Source organism: Cynara cardunculus (genome assembly GCF_001531365.2).
Source record: "Cynara cardunculus var. scolymus isolate 2C chromosome LG 17, CcrdV1, whole genome shotgun sequence".
NCBI classification, from domain to species: Eukaryota; Viridiplantae; Streptophyta; class Magnoliopsida; order Asterales; family Asteraceae; genus Cynara; species Cynara cardunculus.
The window spans coordinates 36,764,872-36,785,514 of NC_037544.1; the positions used below are offsets into that span (position 1 = coordinate 36,764,872).

At 36.0% G+C, this 20,643-nt stretch overlaps 1 protein-coding gene across 1 annotated transcript; it reads right to left on the minus strand.

Moving 5' to 3' along the window:
• Positions 1 to 5,741: 5,741 nt before the first annotated feature.
• Positions 5,742 to 12,506, minus strand: LOC112500836 (putative ABC transporter B family member 8). Its single transcript, XM_025104430.1, has 9 exons — positions 12,258 to 12,506; positions 12,092 to 12,146; positions 10,812 to 10,990; positions 10,183 to 10,640; positions 9,241 to 9,781; positions 8,959 to 9,138; positions 7,188 to 8,477; positions 6,484 to 6,902; positions 5,742 to 6,299 (listed from the first exon to the last, which is right to left on the minus strand). Exons 1-9 carry the CDS (start codon positions 12,504 to 12,506, stop codon positions 5,945 to 5,947), a joined length of 3,726 nt encoding a protein of 1,241 aa, XP_024960198.1. The 3' UTR covers positions 5,742 to 5,944.
• Positions 12,507 to 20,643: the final 8,137 nt, after the last annotated feature.

The following is a 20,643-nucleotide window of genomic DNA, read 5'->3' on the forward strand; positions in this document are numbered from 1 at the left end:
GGGAGATGGAGGATGCTGTAATAGTTGTTTCAGGGTTCATGTCACTTACGCACGATCACATGAGAGAATGTACATGCTCCTGGTTCAAGAAACTCCTTCGAAATCTTGCCGTTGACCCAATTCTTCGGTGTTTACGATGGTCATGGCGAATTTGGACTGCCATCCAAGAACCGGCATATTTAATTTGATGCCGATCGAGGGCTTTTGGGCATCAATCATTTTATGAGAGCTAAATAACATCTCCTTTTTTCTTACAGCGTGACTGAGAGGATAAACTCCTGATTGAAGAACATCGATGGGTTCAGTCTCCCAAAATCTTCACACTTTATAGCCATTTTCAGACCTTAATTCAGTTTTCAGCCGATCCTTACGTAGCATTCCACTTTTTTCATTTTGCCGAAAACAATCTTTACGTATATGCGTAAGGATAAGGATCGGCTACAAAGTGAAATGAGGTACGAAAATGGCTGAAACCCCGTCTGTTTCTGTAAATTTCCCGATGGGAAAGTCATGAATTGGATCATTCACATACCTGAAATAATTTTCACAACAAGAACGGACGAAGATGAGTGTTTGAAACCGGCAAGCGATGGATCGTGGGATGTAATGTCAAATGGTGAGGTGGGTGAGGTAGCTTGTCGTGTTTTAAGACAACGACGACGACAGTCTGCTGTCGGCAACGAGTTACCGGCACCACAAACCCTTGCTGACAACCTAATTGAGATAGCCGTGAGGAGAAATGGCTCTGATAACATGTCGGTATTCATAGTCAACCTAAAATCAAAGAAAAAGAAACAACATGCACGATCGAGAAGAACAAGTCGATATCTCGATGAAGAATCTGAATGACGGAAAGCTTGTCGACTCGTAAACAAGATCATTCCTAACTTTTACTTGGTTTGATCAATAATCTGTCGATCACAATGATGTTGTTGTTGCCGGTGTTCTTGTTAAAGAAAAGGACATGTATTCAAAAAAATCGAAAAAAGTCCGATCAAAATCAAAAAAAAAAACCCGAAAAAGTCTTTCGAAGTCAACTAATATACCGAAAATCGACCCCAAAATTGAACTAAAATGCGAAAAAGTATTGAAAACAACCAAACACCCAAAAAATTCCCCTCAAAATCAACCAAATATTAGATTTATAGGACGCGTCTAATTTGTAAGTGTCCTAACAGAAGAATACTTTATAGAACTTAAGTTTTCAGGACCAAACTATAAAGCGTTACAATAGGTTTATAAGACGCTTTTAGGCATTTGAGCAAGGTTTTTAAAATGACTTTAAAATAAAATGTCGTATTATCTATTCTATGACGCTTGTGAGAAATGTTCTATAAACTCGTCTTTTTATTGAACACTTGTGTTTATAGGACAATTTTTCAAATACCGACATAAAATAGCTAATAAAACATTTTATTTCGAAAGCGTCTCAAAAAACCTGTTAAAATACCTAAAACCGTCTTATAAACCTATAGTGACACTTTTAAATAAGACTATTTAAGTCTTTTAAAATATTTATTATAACGCTTAGACATTTTAGATATCCTATAAAACCAATTTTGTTATTGTGAGAAACACGTAAAAGACTAGCATTTAAGGAATTGATGGACATGTATTTGTGTCATATTGTGTTTGCTTTATATGTATGCAGTTCACAATTTAAAAAAAAAATTAGCGTGTAACTTATGTTGCACAAAAATGCTAAAAATGTTTACGTCATGAAACAAATACATGTGTAACAAACACATTGTGAAACAAATATATATTCATCGATATTCTAAATCTAAGTTTTAATTAAAATAGCATATGACGCACTAGTTCTCAAAATCATCACAGTTTTATGGGTTTTCAAAAGAAAGTTCTGCCATGTGCGCAATGGATCCCAGAACTACTACTGCTACAAGATCCTCCGTTTCTCTCCGTCGAGTGATGACGGATTCAAACCCCCACACCACTGCTTTGCTCCACCAGACTCCGCGACTCCGCCTTCCCCTGGTGCTTGTTCCTCCACCAAGTCAAGCGGCACCATCCCTGCCACAAGAATCTCACCGGATGACTTGATGGTTATGAAGAAGCTTCTGGAAACGTCATCATCGATGCTTCTGTATTTTAACTGCATCGTTTTACTCATTAACGATATCGTCAAAGAGTTCAACGGATTCGCCTATATTCTGAAAAAAACGATGATAACATTTCTAGCGCTTACTCCATAACCATCAACTCGTACGGTGAGAATCTTGCGACAACCATGGTGCCGCTTAACTTGGTGGAAGAATAACCGACGGTGGAGTGGAAGGCGGAGTCGGGAGGAGCAAGGGAGTGGTGTGGGGGTTTAAATCGACAGAGGGAAATGAAAGATGTTGTAGCAGTTGTTTGTTCCAGGATTCATGTCGCATACGTTCGATCACGTGGAAGATTGTACATTGTTTCAAGAACCTCACTTGAAATCTTGCCACCAATTCATTTCTTCAGTGTTTACAATGATCATGGTGGATTTTGGACTGCCATCAAAGAACTGAATGAGTGGTGCATCCTAGTCCTACAAAGTGAACATATGTGTGTGCATGATGAATCCCGAAACAATTGCTACGACATCCACTATTTCCCTCAAGCAACCGATGACGGATTTAAACCCTCACGCCGCTCCCTTGCTCCTCCAGACTTCGTCTTCCAGTGGTGGTTGTTCCTCCACCAACTTAAGCGGCCCCACGTTGCCACAAGAAACTCGCCGGGAGGAGTAGATGGCTATGGAGAAATTGCTAGAAACGTCAGCATCGATGTTTTCGTATTTTAACGACACCATTGTACTTGTTAACGATATCGTCAAGGAGTTTAATGCAGTCGTCTGTATTCTAAAAAAGCGATGATAACGATTCTAACAATCTCTCCATAACCTCCAACTCCTCCGGCAAGATTCTTGCGGCATAGGTGGTACCGTTGAAGTTGACGGAGGAACAGACACCGGCCGATAGTAGCAAGGAAGTGACGTGGGGGTTTAAATCCGTCATTGGCCAACGGAGGCAAATGGAAGATGTTACAGCAGTTGTTCCCAGTTTCACGTCGTGTAAGGTAACTTTCAAAATCCATCTTACATAAAAAGAATAGTGAAATCCTACTTTAGTAAGACTGATAAATTCTTCTTCAATTTATAATCTCTAAACAACTTGTAAAGTTATTCAAGAGATTAGTCAGCTAAGGGACCATATACCAAACACTTGCTCTGTAAGTGAACACCAAGTCACATTCTCTTACCAGATGAATATGGTAAAAACCAAGAATCTTACCCGATAAGAGCTTGACAAGAATCAAGAGTCTTACCCGATAAGTGAAGACGACGACTCTTACCACGATAAGCACTTACCGTGTAAAATATTGCATACGATACCGTTTTGGTTGACTAAAATCTTACCCGGTAAGTAAATAATAGTAGTAAATTTTACCGATAAGTGATTACCTAATAAATGTTTAATAAACAGCCCCTAAAAGAATTTGACATGATTACGTTATAGTTATAGACACAATATCTCTTAATCCTCTTGTTTTGTTTTGTTGTTGAATATATCTATTTGACTAGACAATCCTCTGGGTGTATTAGCCTTTTAACCTTAATACTTGGGTTAATAATATCGACAGTGATTAATTCACTGTCTAATCTTTGATTTCCTGCACTGTTAGTGTTTCTCCTTCCATCCCCATTGCTGGCTTCGTTGAGACCTGAATGGGCCAGTAGCACCGGGTTAATAAAACCAGAAATCGGAGTGATTATTGAATAGAAACAGAACTCGTAGAGTAGCCTTTCATGTTCGGAAAATCGGTGGCGCTTGTCGATGGCCTGGATCGAGATGGATGCAGCCACCATACGATAGTTGTTGTTCGAGAGATAGGAATAGAGCCAGAGCTCGGCCAGTTGCAATGGCCGGTGTTCGCCGTGTCAAGAGATCGACATAGAGGAAGACACCGTCCACCGTCGATCGTTGTTGTTCAAGAGAGAGAGAAGAACAGATGCTGTTAGGGTTAGGCCGGAGGTCATCCAGTTCCGGTGAACATCGGGATGGATCGGCAAGAGTCGCCGGTGTTCACCGTGTCAAGAGATCGAGATGGACGCAGCCACCGGCGATCGTTGTTGTTCGAAAGTGAAAGAAGAACAGATGCGCTAGGGTTACGGCCTGAGGTCGTGACCTCGGGTTGTATCGTCGAGGAGTCGCCGGCGTGCACCGTATCAAGAGATCGAGATGGAGGCAGCCGCCGTCCACCGTCGATTATTGTTGTTCGAGAGAGAAGGAGAGATGTGATTAGGGTTTCGAATAGTCGCCGGTTTTCGCAGTCTCAGAGAGGAAAGAGGGTAGGGTTTCTAGCGGGTCGAGAGAAAAGGTATCAAATGGCCCGAATGATTGGAAATGGGGACGATATGGCGCTTTTATACTTACTCATCGGTTCGGGTCGGACCCTCTATTAGATCCGCGTGTTTATTTTTTAGAGGTTTGGGGTTTTGGCAACAAAAGCCCCTAAACTTTGAATTTATACAACGAGATCCTCGTGGTTGCATTTTACAAGAACTCAGGTCCTTAAGGTAGTGTTTGGTACGCAGACTGGATGAGACAGGACGAGACAAGACTAATTGTCTGTCCTATGTTTGGTACGACTAGGACAGGACAAAACTATTAAAATGACCATATTTCCCCTAAATGTTGTTCAGTGTTATTTTATATCATATAATGATTGTAAAATGACAACAAATCAACCAAAATATTGTCATATTAACTTTAGTCTCATGTTATTCCATCTTTTTTGGTGGAACAAGAAATATCAAGATTTGTCCCATTAAAATTAAAAATAATCCCACCTTGTCCCATGTTTTTTTTGTCCATGACATGCCAAACATGGGACTATTTTTTTGTATCTCGTCCTGTCTCATGTAGTCTACATACCAAACGTACCCTAATGCATCACAGGTTCAGGTTGATGATTTTATTCAGGGATCTAGACAAGGGATGGACCCAATGTAGAGCACATGGTGGCTCGTGTCACTGTATTGTTCATCCATCGTAGTATAAAAAAGTTTAGGGTCGTGAAAAGTATTACCGTATAAATTTGTTGTGTCACTATATTATTTTGAAACTACAACGATAACACGTTTTATTTGGTAGAGTTGATTTGCAAGACTTTTCTTTCACCCATTCCCGAGTTCAAATCATGTTAGTATCATTTTCTTATTCTAATGGTGCTACCGTATGAATTTTTCCTCTTATATTTGTTTCTTATTGTCAAGTGGTGGTTAAATGGTGCCATCTTTTAAAAAAAATTATGAGTCCATCCGGAGATCAAACTCGATTAAAAACTGCAACCATAAGGACCCAACTCATTAAAAAAAAATACAAACATTAGGATGTAACTCGTGAAAAACCACAACCACAAGGACACATTCTGTTAAATTTTCAAAAGAGAGACATGGACCGTTAAAAACACCTAACTGATACTTTTAAGTATTTTGTTATATTAGTTGATTAAAAGTTTATTTTGTATTTGAATTTGTTTATCATTCTGATCAGGCTTTGAGGCAGGGCCTAGACCTGGCTTTGGGCTCAGTCGTCTCGGGATTTTTTCAAGGCGGGCTTTAGACAAGTTTTTTGTGCATATTTATATTTTGGTTTCTAATTAAATTCATTACTATTTTATAAGTATAAACCCATTATTTCTTTAATAAGTTAGTCAAATTACACACAGTTGCACACACGTTGTTCGAGAAAATGTCACAACGAAAGATATGAACATTCAAGGAACAATCACTGGAATTGTAGTCAAAAGATCGTTGAACTCCAACCATCTGTCTCCTCTAAGTTGCATATTAATCATCAGAACACGATCGGATTACCAAACGATTGCTCGATTACAACTCGCAAATACCGAAAGTTACTCATGTTATAATAATATAAATACATCATATTTATGCTTTCTGAAGGTTAGCTAGTTGGAAGAATGCCCCTTTCTTGTTCTTGAGTTGATTATAAGTTCCTTGCTCCACCACTTTTCCTTCGGAAACGAATGCAATCGAGTCAAGATTTCGAATCGTGTTGAGTCGGTGTGCCACCACGACAGTCGTCCTTCCGACCATAATCCGATCCAACGCCTCTTGAACGACCTGCTCCGATTGAACATCGAGGGCGCTTGTAGCCTCGTCTAATAGTAAGATTGTCGGGTCTCGAATGATGGCTCTTGCAATGGCGATCCTCTGTTTTTGCCCTCCGGAAAGTTGCACACCTCTTTCTCCACATTCGGTGTCGTACCCATCTTTCAATGACCTATACGTAAAAGAAAACGTCATTTAGGATACGTGAAACCCTTTTGATTTTTTTCCCCTTCATATGAGCATCTTTTTACACTTTTCCAGTCACATCATAATCAACTCAGCAAACTAAAAACTGTCATAAAACTGATCACTACAATAAAATTGGCTTAAAAATATTCAATTCAGATCGTACTTACGAGATGAAAGTATGAGCATTTGCAGCTTTAGCGGCCTCAATCAACTCGTTTTCGGATGCATCGAGTTTTCCGAAAATGATATTGTCACGAATCGTGCCTGAATATAGGACAGGTTCTTGGCTAACGAGCGCCATATGCTTTCTGTACCATTCTATGTTGAGCATCCGTATATCTACTCGATCTACCTTCACCGTACCTCTATCTGTATCGTAGAACCTCTGGACCAACGCGATTACCGTCGACTTCCCGCACCCGCTTTTCCCGACTAATCCAATGCTTGTCCCGGCCTTCACTTCTAAACAAAATTCCTGTAAGATTAAGGTCTCGGGTCTGCCCGGGTACGCGAAATCGACCTTCTTGATTTCAATTCCGCCACTTAGTTTTTCCAACTTTACTCCATTGGTTCCATTTTCATCCTGTGTGCATAGCCATATTTAGCAGAAAAGATTTAAAATACGTGAAACCCCATCATATTACAGAACAATAAAATCACGTATATAAGACGTTAATACGACGCTTTATTTTAAAAATATTATAAAATACTTGTTAAGACATCCAAAACAGTCCTGTAAAATTATTGCAACACTTTTAGATATGACACTTCATGTTTTGTTCCTATAAACTTAAGTCCTGTAAAGCAGTCTATTATGATAATTAGACGTTTTTGATGTCATATAAACCCAATTTTTAGGACTATGACAGTTACTTACATGAATATTGCTCGTGATCAATGATTGGCGATCTAGAATGGAGAAAACCGAAGCAACGGCGGTTGAGCCCTTGGCTATGTCGGAAGTCATACTCCCGGCATCCGCTATTACCTTTCCGGTACTGATCAATATGAAGAACGTTTTGAAAACGTCCCCGGCCGATATCTCCCCGCCATCGACTAGCTTCCCGCCATACCAAAAGTCCAATGCCCAACAGATAAATGTTAGCCCTTGAGCCAAATCGATTCCTATCCCGGCTAGCCATGCCTTTTTCCTTGCTTCCCTTCTCGGCCCATCTTGAGCCTTATCGAAAATCTGAAGAACGATCCCTAGACTTCCAAACGAAGTCACGATCCGGTGATTGTAAACGGCCTCGACCGCAATCTGAGTGCTTTGATTTTGACACTTTATGAAGTTAGCCGACATCATGGACAACATTACTTTTCGTGCGTAGAAACACAAGATCGTAAGGGGCTGGACCGCAATCATAATGAGTGCTAGCTTCCAAGCCACGACTAACCCCATAACCATAGCTATCAACACACCCGAGCCAGTTTGGATCAAGAGCGACATTCGGTCAGCTACAAGCGACTTGACCATCGAAGCTTCGTGGCTTAGCCTAGAGCACAACGCACCGCTGGCATTATGCTCGTCATCGAACCAAGCCGTTTCAAACGTCAAGATCTTTTCGAGCATCTTCAATCGGATCCTCTTCGTTAGTTGTTCACCCATATACGCGAAATTGTAATGCTGCAAGAGATTCACGAGGATGGAAATGACCGAAAGCGAGCAGAAAATTATCGAGTAATTTTTTATTCGGGTGTTCATTTCTTCGTGATTCGTTACAAAGAACGCTGAAATCATTCCTCCAATGGTCAATGCATAAACCGGCTGAACGGCTCCAAAGATTATGGCCGCGAGACTGCCGATCAAGCCTTGTTTCCATTCCGGTGAATTTAAAGCAAGGAGTCGGGAAAACGAAGGCGGAGGGCGGTTTGAGGATTTTAACGATTGTGGGTCGTTCAGCAGGATTGGTGAATCGAACATGGCTGGGCTCGATTTGGAAGTGCTTAATCTTGAAGCACTGCTTCTTGCAGCTACTGGTGTGTTCTGTTCGTGCTCATTAAACGAACTGAATTGCCTTTGAAGTTTCACTAACCTTGCATAATGACCGGTGTTGTCATCGATCAGATCGTTGTGTGAACCTTGTTCGATAACTCTACCCTCGCTCATGACTGCAATCACATCGGCATTTCGGATTGTTGCAAGCTTGTGGGCAACGACCTGTTCACGTGAAAGATTCAGTCCCATTTGTTAGCAGCTTCATGAGCTTAATTGCACCCACAACTTATTCAGTCAACTATACATGATTGTTTGGTGGTGGCTTAATAATATAGAAAGTGACTTATTCAGCAAGCTTCTAGGTGGAGCTTTATGCAGAAAACCACTTTTTTTCCAAAATTGTCCATCCGAATTAATAAACACGCTCATTCCATCTATCAAAAATCTCTCCCAAACAAAAACCTTCACAATCTATACAGACATATTAATCTATATAGACAAATTTATCTATACAGAACTTAATAGAAAACCAACCAAACAACCCCTCAGCTCAACGTAAACAAGCAGGAAAAGTGCAAAAAGTTTTGATTCGGTTCCTATTTAGCGTAACGAAGAATTTGTATTTTCGAATTTATGTAACAAAGTTTCAAAAGTTGCTATTTTATACCATTTTAACGGATAACGAAAAGTAGTAATAGTTTACCAGTGTAGTTCTTCCCATGGAGGCTTGATCAAGGGCATTTTGGACAAGTTTTTCCGATTCCGAATCAAGTGCACTCGTAGCTTCGTCGAGAAGAAGAATCACGGGGTTCTTGATGATCGCTCTTGCAATTGCGATCCTCTGTTTTTGTCCACCGGATAGAAGCGCTCCTCTTTCGCCAACCTTCGAAATCAAGAAAGACAGAAGCGGGATTTCAACATATATCGAAGAAAAATGGTCAAAGTAAAGCTGAGGTGAGGCTCGTTAACAGTTTCAAAAGCTGACCTTTGTTTCGTATCCCTCCGGAAGCTGCCGGATGAAATTATGAGCATTGGCGGCCGTTGCGGCAGCGATTACTTCCTCCATTGTCGCGTCGATCTTTCCAAACATAATGTTTTCTTTTATCGACGTTCCAAATAACGCGTGTTCTTGACTAACGAGTCCCATTTGTGCCCTCAGCCATCTCAATTGTAGTTTCTTGATATCGAGGCCATCGACACGAATAATCCCACGATCCGCGTTGTAAAACCTTTGAACTAACGCGATGGCCGTGGATTTGCCACTTCCGCTTGCTCCCACAAGAGCAATGGTGTTTCCTGCTTCGATTTTGAGGTTAAAATCTTTAAGAATAACGCAGTTAGGCCTAGAAGGGTATGTGAATTCGATATTCTCGAATTCAATCTGTCCGTGAATGTTGTCGGGTACGAGTCCATTGCTGTCTTGGCCGTCGATTTCTGGGATTCGGTCGATTCTATGGAAGATTCTAGAGGCTGCTACTGATGCTTCTGTGAAGTGATTCAGTTCTGGTAATGCCATACCAAGAGATCTGCAAAAACCCAGCATTCAGAATGTTTCATAGAAGTCAAGAAACATCTTCAATTACTTATATGTACATATGCATACCGTAGTAATACAGATAAACAATTATTAGAGTGTTCTGCAGTTTTAACTTTTGGGGTTTTCCGCTCAACCTCCCTCCCTCTATATATATATATAGGAGGGGGGTCAAAAGAGAACCCCAAAAAATGGTGAACGACGGAATCCTTTATCAATCTACAAATTTAAAAAGTAGATGTTGTCTTTTATTATTTACAACCGTTGGATTAAAACCAATCGATGGTTGGCGGAGAGTTCCCATGTTCTCCATTTTCTCGGCTTTTTCGAAAGAAATTTAAAGGTGTTCCACATATCCTAACCGAAAGAATTTCAGTGAAAATTTTTGCTTACAGTCCGCCCAAGATAAAAGCAAGGCCGGCAACGTAAACCCTCCCACCGCTTTCTCCTTTATACATAACCAAACGGCTCCCGTACCAAGCAATCAACGCCCATATCGCGAAAGATAGCCCCGTACTCCCGACCGCAAGACCTTTCGCGATTCCTTGTTTCAAACCCATCTCCGTTGTCCGGTCCAAGATCGTTGAGTACTTTTGAACGATGGTCTTTTCAGCCGTGAACGAGTAAACCGTTTTTATTGAGGCAAGAGCTTGTTCCACGGTACTATTCGCTTTACTATACTCGTGGAACGATTTCTTTGATAAATATAAGAGGTATTTTCCGTAGATAAGCCCCGGAATGATCAAGAAAATTAGCGTTGGAAAGGCTACCAAAGACATCCTCCACGAAAAGTACGTACAAAAAGCTAGTCCCGATAAGAAAACCGATGTGTGCATCAAGAATTTCGGTACCTACAAAAGTGCCATACAGTACATCAATACGATATTGTTTACACAAAAACAGTTAAACCACTTAAACGGTTATCCGTGTAGGCGCTTACCAAGTCACATTTCCTTATTGGACCAAGAATCTTACCCGGTAAGAGAGAGAGTTAGTTTTGTACGAAGGTGTGGAGTGATTACCTTTTCACTAAGGACTTCTTGAAGGAGAGATGTATCTTTGGAAATACTATTGATGATTTCTGAAGTTGTTGCTTCTTGCGAATCAAAAAAAGCGACTTCTTGTCTCAAAATCGCCTCCAAATACTTGTATCGAATCTTTAGAACTTGTCGTTCGCTTGTTTTACTCCAGCAATACCCTTCTGCAAACAATTAATACCCGAAAACAACGAAGAAACAAAGATCAATCATTCGTAAACCGTCAAATTTGATCATTACGTATGCAATATCGTCTACTGTCATTGGCTAGATACATACCATCAAACCTATACATATACATATACATATACATATACATATACATATACATATACATATACATATACATATACATATACATATACATATATGAACTTTTCCCTCTCTTTAAAAGGCTCTTAGAGAGAATTCGAAATGGTTTCATACATCATGGTATTAGAGGAGACTAGCACCACCTAGGGACTCAAACAAAAAAAATGAAAACCAAGTAATACTCTAATGACCGTTCATCTGTACTGTATAAACATAAGCATACAAGTAGTCGAAGATGTTTTTTGGTTTTTATGCACGTGTGCATGTTATGCACATACATACCGGAAAAGTTACTTATAAATTGACCGTGTATATATATATATATATATATATATATATATATATACACAGAGAGAGAGAGAGAGAGAGAGAGAGGGGTGGGTTATTATACAACCTCTTGCATTTGTAAAACCAATATAACTCAATCTCAACCGTCCATTTAATTTGATGAATATATAATTTATAGAAGTTTTGATTATTTTCTAATATAAAGTATTAATCATAATTAATGAACCGTATTCATATTCCATAAATATTAAATCATAATAAATGAATTCTTATCATTTCCATAAATATTTCAATTTATTGGGTTGCATTAATTGTACAAAAGGTTCTTATCATTTCCATCAAAACGGTATCGTATGCAACAATTTACCTGATAAGCATTTACGGTGGTAAGAGTAGTCGCCCTCACTTACCGGGTAAGACTTTTGATCCTTGTCTCGCTCTTATCGGGTAAGATTCTTGGTTATTACCATATTCATTATGTAAGGTAATTTAACTTGATTTTCACTTACCCAAGTAAGCGTTTAATAAACTGCCCTTAACCTCCATTTAAGGGGTATTGGAGTTTTAAATCAGTTACACAGAGACTATCAAACCTATATATATATATATATATATATATATACACCTGAACCTCCCCTCTCTCAAAGAAAAGGATAGAAATTTACCCAAAAACGCCATCACCATGACTCCTAATCCAATGTACACAAAAGCTAAGCTGCACTGATACAAAATTAACACGAAAAAGAACCCGAATAAGACCAATTAAGATCACGAAACAGATCAATCGTTTCTGTTCTCGAAGAAGATGACGATGAATTGAAGAATGCTAACCTTTCCGATCTCATTCATAAAGTTTTCGGGTTTTTGTTGAACACCTCTTCCATAACCCAAGCTGTTAAAGAGACGACTCACATAAACCAGTAAAACATTTGTTGACATTCCATCTCCAATGGCTCCAACTGTTCCCAATACTATCAACAGCTTATCCGACCAATCCGCATACCGGAATATTATCGTTATCGACTTCTTTTTCTCCTCCTCCTCCCTCGTTTTCTCCGGTGATTTCGTCGGAGAACTCATCTTTCAGGCAACCTCAATTCTTAGAATTAAACAACTAGATGACACCCTTGATTTGCTTTCAATATATGTGCATGTATATATATATATATACATATATAGATATACCTATAGATATAGATATATGTATGTATATATAGAAAGAGAGAGAGAAAAATGGTTATAAAGAATACGCATGTAGTATATTTCCTGACTTTGTTAAGTAGAAATCTAAGCATGAAAAAGGCGTTGGTTTTGGCCATTCACCTTTTCAAGAGTAAACTACATTTTTAGTCCCTTAGTTTATTGAAAATTGCTATTTTTATCTTTTAGTTTTAAAAATTACAGTTTTTGTCCTTATTGTTACACTTCACTGCTTTTTTCGTTCTTATGATTTTATAATTCATTATCTTTTAAGTTTGTATGGTTTACAACTTATTGCTCTTTTCGTTCTTATGTTTCGAAATTGCAGTTTTCATCTTTGTAGTTTATAATTAATTGTTTTTTTCGTTCTTATAGTTTACAGTCACTACTAGATGATAAAATATCAACGACGGAAAAAATCTCTTGTTGATTCTCGCTGATCGAGGGAATCGCCAAAAACCAGTTCCCCCGCTAATCAGTGAGGGATCTGTTGGTACTCTCTCTCAATGATTTGATGATAATCTATTTTTCCTTATGCGAAGTTTTTATGTTTCTGTTATCTCAGTTCCAGCGATCTTCACTGAGTCTATTATTCAGTGATCGATGAAGAACTTGTATTGTAAATCCAATCAGTGACAGCAATACTTCAAGAAGACAACACTCACACCAAAAAACCTTGAGTTAAAGTCAAAGACTGAAACTGAAGATTAAAGGCTAGCGAGTACGTGATCTGAAGCGGTATTCAGTGATTATAAGTCTGCCTACATATATGTAAAGACTGTCCATGCCTCAGCGAATGCTGAAGAGACCTTCAGGTTATTCCAGCATTCAGCAATCAAAAGAAGCTTGCTAAGCACGATTGTTGTTGTCTTGTCCTTATACACACAAAGGACAAACCCATAATATCCTTTCTAAACGTCGGTACGAAGCCGACTAGTTGACTCTATTACCCACCAACTTTGCGAAAGGATGTTTGCTCATAAATAGGTTTTTGTACTATTGACGCGCGTTCTAACCCTACTATGATGCATTAAATGTGCATTTAATGCAACATATATAAATAGATGTGTTTTATCTTCATGCAGAGATACACTTACAAAAATTCTTACTCTAAGTTTTCTTGCGCTTAAGTAAAAGAACATACATCTAAGAACAAATACGCTTATCTTCAAGAGCAAGTTAGAATCTTTGTTATTATATTCTAAACAAGTTCTCTCCCAGACAGAACTTATTTTTCTCTATTTCTTTAATAGCAAATCTTTTCTTGTTTGCTAAGACTAAGTGTGTAAACTTTAGATTGTTTAGATAGGTTTTCTTACCTTATATTTCCGCAAACAATTTTGTAAAATTTGTATTGATCTTATTTTATCAATATATATTTTAAATTTAAAAATACTGTATTTGTATTTATCCCCCCCTTCTAAAAACTGTTATACACATCTTGTAGACCCTAAAGGGACCAACATGATCAACGAGGGAATGGCGAAAAACCAGGTTTTATATAAATAAATATAGAAATTATGTAATTATAAATTATTTATTTTTAAATTATTAAAAATTAACGACAAATCAGCGAGGAAAAATCCGTCACTAAAAGTTCTTCGTTGAAAAATCCTTCGTTGATCCGCCACTGAAAGATTCTATCGCTGATCCGTCGTTGATAGTATTACCTACGAGCTTTTGACCGACGAACGATCAGCGACGAAAGACCCCTTTAGCGATGGATCAGCGAGGGAATTTTCACTCGCTGATACTCTTCATTTTTGTAGTGAGTTAATTGTTCTTTATCCTTATAATTTACAAAATATTGTTTTTTTTTAATCTTTCATACTTAATTGTAACTAATTACCTCAATGACAAAAACAACAATAAATTACAAATTATAAGGATGAAAATCGTAATTTAAAAAGTATAAGGACTAATATCACAACTTTAAATAAACCATAAAAAACCGTGCATCGATTTCTTGATTCTTTCTTGCTACTTGCTTCCTTTTTGTTCCATTTTATTTTTACTGGTCTTACATAGATCGATCAGAATTAAAGAACGTGACATGATAAAAACGTTTATTATTCTCTGAAACCGGAGAAAAGGACGACCTCTTTCTGATGTCAGGATTTGGGAATTGTTTGCATAAAAACGACTGATCTGATCATGTAATGATGGGGCTTCGATTGTCAAAGGAGGATGGGTCATATATTGCTTAAATGTTGGGTAAGGTACAATTATTGTGTTAAGTCAGGTAGTCAATCGTCCACTCTTCCTTAATTTACGACGAGTTGGACCAAAAGTGTGATCACATATATATTTTTATTATGAATTTATATTATATTTTATATTTTTATAATAGGAAAATAAAATAATAGAATATTAATTATACGGGGTCGGTTGGATCGGTTTGGGTTGGGTTAGGTTAAGGGTATGTGGTGATTGTTGCTTTTGGTTTCCACCAAGCCATTGTTGGCTTCCTTCTATGTTTCCCTCTTACCATGGTTAGCCATTCTTGACCTAACCTAACCTAACCACTATCACTTCTTCTGCGAAAAAGGGTATGACGTCGTTTTGTGAAGTATATTTATCGTATATGTATTACAACCATCGTGAGAAGGTAAATCACGTGTTTTATGGGTTTTTCGGTGATGTCTGAAATCGAACCCTGGACCAGACCAGCTTACAATCATTTGTAAAGATGTCTACCTTCTTATCTGTTAAACTAATGTTGTGGAGATACCTCAGCACTTCTTTGCAGACTCGGACTTCTGTTACTTTGAAGTGGTCGTAAGAATTTAGTCAAAGATGGTATCGGTTTTTATAAAACAAATCACACGCCAAACGGTCGTTGGCACAACGATATCTGGGTTATTAGTAACGCTCAACATCCTCCGACTTTCTAAAAATTCAAAAATTAACCGTTACTAAAAATAAAACGTATACGTTAAAATATTTATCATATGTAAATATTATATACTTCAGATAAAAAAATAACATATCTCAAAACATGTGTGCAATTATTAAAATCAATTATTTGAAAATTACTTATTTTTCTTTTTTATTTATATATATATATATATATATATATATATATATATATATATATATATATATATTGGTCTGCCACAAATGCAATCTGACGAAATGCTTACACTTTTTTTATTCGTAATTTATATAGATTAAAAAAATAATTAAGTTTTATTTTATATTTACTCCTAATTCTAACAAAATAAAGAAAAAGAGGTGGAAATTAAATTAAATTTTTTTATTATAAGTGCAATATTTTTTAAAGAAAATATAATTATCTTCTCAGAAACGAAATATATGTGTTAAATAAATATAAAATATTAAACAAATTACATTAAAAAATAATGTACTTTAACTTGATTTTTATTTTGGGTAACATATTTTCAAAAATTTCATTTTAGTATCTAAGATGTAAAATTTTAAACATATAAGTATCCGGGTAACTGGTTGAAGCATTAACCGGTTATCATGCAGATGTGGCGAGTAATGTAGTATCCAACTTAGTATTATCTGTTGACCTGGTTAATGACATGAATTTTTTTAATCTAATATTAGTCTTTTTTTAATTTAAAATTAGTCTTCGACCGGTTTATCCGGGTACTTAAATATTTAAAACTTTACATCTTAGATACCAAAATGGAAGTTTCGAAAATTCGTTACCTAAAATAAGAATCAAGTTAAACTACATTACTTTTTAATGCAATTTGTCCTACATAAAAAATAATACTTTTTATTTTTGATATATTAAGGAAAAGCAATTGATATGTTAATTTAGACAAATTACATGAAAAAATAACGTTATTTAACTTGATTTCTATTTTAGGTAAGAACTTTTATTACCTAAAATAGAAATCAAGGAAAAGTGCGATATTTTATCATGTAATTTGTCTTTAATTTATTATAATAATTATAAAATACTGATATAATTTTATTTTAATGTTAATGATATTTAATCAAAAGGAAGTTGATGTGGGAGACAAAAGACTAAAAAATCTTGGCATTAAATTTATTCAAATTTCAAATTTACAACCAATCGCTGCTTTTTAATAATCATGATTAAGCTATAAACACTACTACTTTTTTTCTTATTTTATAAACCATATTCCTCCAAGTTGGAAAATTGTCAATATTTAAAGGGTTGTTTGACAATTGCTGAATGATTTGATGCAGAATGATTAAGTGGTCAAAATAATTAAGAGGCTCTCATGATATAGTGAAAAATGAAATAACTGTTTGGTAATTTGTTTATAATAAAATTAGGGCGTTGAATGGTTAAGAGAGGCCTAAGATACAAAATCATTTAGAGGGTTTTAGAACCATTAAGAGACAAACTTTTTTCTGTCAAACAAGATTCATCTCTTAACGATTCAGATGTTGCTTCTTAATGGAACTATTAAAAGGTAAACAAGCAACCCCTTAGAAACTAATTCATGGAAAAATAAAACTTCAATACGGTCGGGTTCACGTGAGACCAATCTATTTTCCTGAGACCTGTGAGACCACTTTTTTATACTTAAAACTTCACAGCAAAACGCTGTAAAGGTAAAAAAAAATATGAACTTTCACAGCAAAAACACCGTGATGTGAAGTTTCAAGGGTAAAAAGTGGTCTCACATGATCTCAAGTCATAATTCAAAGCTACTACTGTTACAACCTACTTTTCTAAGGCTGTGATGTCTACTGAATTTTTGAATTGTAACTTAAATGTCTTATGTCTAATTATATGAAGACTTAAAAAAATTTAAACGATCTGAAATTTGCAATTTAAACGCATGAAACATTTGATGTTAAATGTGATACAATCTGAAAAATACTTGAATTATACATTTCCAACCTAATAACCATCGGCTGAAAAGACTACATTTGCTTTTTACCCTCGTTGGCCCTGGCCTACTGGTTCATGGGAGACGTGCTAGTATTAGTTTTACACTAAGACGGAATCATGTGTTTATACTGATAACGACATCTGAACACATTACATTTTAGAACATGTCATCTAAAACACCAAAATGTTCTTGAACAAGAAAAATTGAACTGAGACAAAGTATCAGTAACATTTGATCACGTGTTATTGAACACAAAGTGAAAACTATATCATGTTGAATCTTTGCACATATGAATCAATGAGAGCTCGATGTAGAACTAACCAAGTTCAGTGACACTCTATGTACAGTGACCTTGTATGTACTTGGCGTAATGTAGGATCAATCTGTCACAACTAAACCAACAATCTGTCACAACTAAACCAACCAAGTACTACACTGACCTTGTGTGTCCACATAATATTTTTTTTATTAACCTGGATATCCAACCCGCTATGTGAGCCGACTAATCCCAGGGCAACCACCTGCTATGCAGATAGCCCGGAGTCACCGCATTTGAACCTCCGTAGCCACAAGGGGATTTTTATTCCTCCTTGAATTTGAACCTGGGACCTCCTGGTACTTTTGGCCTTTGGAGTTAAGTTCAAACCAATCAGGCACCACCCTTGTGGTTCATATAATATATTTTGAATTGGGTACAAAGGTATCCTCATTATACATGTATTCTATTTGTGCATCTTCGTGGTGCCCTGCTTGAAGGTACCGTTATCTTGATATGTCACCCCATACACGTATCCATAATTTAACATGCATATCTAAACATCATATCTTAAACAGTATGAATTTCTAAAAGCTTTTATGCAAATAATATGTCTTAACGTAAGAAGGCATAGTTCACAATATTGTAATCCTTTTGGAAATACTGAACACGGTTTAGGATGTTTAATATAGCTATGCATACTGAACATAGTTGAGGATGCTGAATATAGCTATAAATACTGAATAAGTGTGTGTGTGTGTGTGTGTGTTAATGCAATAGGATTGGTGGAATATATGTATCTATCACATTTTAACCATGTTTACATACGGGTCAAACTTTTCGATCAAAAAAGAAAACAATGTGAGCATTTCTCACCACGGACAATTGCTTTAGAAAATAATAGTTTTTAGCAGAAATTGTTAATTATCAGTTATTTTATTTGTTGGTAGTATTTAGTTTGTGGTGTAAGCAATTGATGTCAAGAAGATGACTATATATGCACTAAGAATTGTTTCGTAGGTTTGACTCTTCGATTAAATTGTCGTTGTTTGGCCTAACTTCTTGTTTTAAAAAATATAATATAAAGGGTATTCTAAAATAATCATACAAATAAACCCCCTACTAATTTCACATTCATACGTATCAATGAATATGAGAACCGTGAGATCCAACCATATGTACAGATCAAGTGAGTAATCACAGGTGAATTAACATGTCTAGGTTTCATGGTTGAACAGAAAACACAAAGATCAGGGTTCAATAAGTATTCACAATATGAATTGCCATGTATAGGTTTAATATTTGAAATAGAAATTGAAACACGTTAGTTTGGGTTCGGTAGATAATCACATATTCACAGTGTGAATTACCATGTATGGGTTCAACGTTGGTGGATGTGAATGGATCTCACAGTTCTCACAAAGTATAAAGTTCTCCATGTATTTATACAATGTTCTTTCCAGCAATGAGAAAAATAAATGCAATAGCTAAATGATGATATGCCATATCAGTCAGCCATAAACTTTGGATTTGTGGGTGGAATCCCCCGAGAAGGGTTAAAATGGCAGTTCCTGCTCCTTGGAAGGTATCAAATAAATGACTACTTGAATMGKGATTTTGAGCATAAATATTCCACTGACCTGTAAAAAGTGGGCCTATCCCTTGGGAATGTGGTAATACATCTAAGAAATTATTTCATCGAACATACTCCCGTCTGGATGCAGGAATAGCGACATGCATTAAATGCCCTGTCGTGAAACCTAGACAAGTTAATTCGTATGAACTTACAAATCGGTTTTCATGTGTTGTTTCACATATGAAACATGTGTAAAACTGCAATGTTCATATAATGTTCTTTCATATGTAAAACGTTCATGATTGTTCTCTATGTGGGAAAAAAAAATAGTTCAGAATGTTTTACATATGAAACAACATTGTATCAACAATATATCTTTACGGATGTCTCATATCTGCAACAAAACATAAAAACTGGTTTGTAAGTTTATACAAATTATTGAGCTTGTAAAAAAAGATATAATAATAATAATAAGAGTTAAAGTAAGTAAAAAAAAAGCAACCAATGAGTGTTATTGTGCCAAATTGCTATAAAAAAGAAGATGGTGACTAAAAGTAGAATTAGCAAAAAAGTTGAGGTACCCAATTGTAAATAATTTAAATATATATATATATTTTTGCCACCATTAATTTTTTATTGATAAACAAACAAAACTAACATCGTTTTAAACACTATTTTTTAGCTTTAATTATATTAAAAATTATATCCAAATTAATTAAATAAATAAAATTATATAAGAAAGAAGTAAAGTGGAGATGGGTTGCTTTTATGATCTCTTTTGGCAAAATCTGAACAACCAATAAAACATATTCATTTTTTAATTGTATTCACTTCAATTTTAGTATCAAATAATTGTATCATATCATATCATATATATATATATATATATATATATATATATATATATATATATCTATACTATCTTATAAAGCAAATTTAGCAAAAGTCTTAAAGTCTTAAAATACTAAATGACCAAGATACCCTTATCTATACTACCTCACTTTTTCACCTCTTTCTCTCATCACATACACTCACCTCCTCACATACACTCACCCTCTCACATTAAAACGATTTTTTTAAAATTATAATTTTAAATTTATACTTTATACCCATATAATTAATTAATTAATTAACTTTACGTCCTTTAATTTTAAATGTTTCATTTTAAATCTTTATCAAATTAACATACATAATCGTATATCAATTAAAACATGTTTAAAAAATACATTTTTATTTTAACAAGTTACACCATTATAATCGTCTCGTTAATACCTTCGAAATGAGTCCAATATTGAATAGTTTTTGACTTAATTATATTATTATATATTATATAATACTGTG

Coding starts and splice junctions, on each gene's coding strand:
- LOC112500836 (XM_025104430.1), bottom strand. CDS start 12,506: ATGAGTTCTCCGACGAAATCACCGGAGAAAACGAGGGAGGAGGAGGAG. Junction 10,991..12,091: donor CATGGTGATGGCGTTTTTGG/GTAAATTTCTAT, acceptor AATTGTTTGCAG/AAGGGTATTGCTGGAGTAAA. Junction 9,139..9,240: donor CGGAGGGATACGAAACAAAG/GTCAGCTTTTGA, acceptor TTGATTTCGAAG/GTTGGCGAAAGAGGAGCGCT.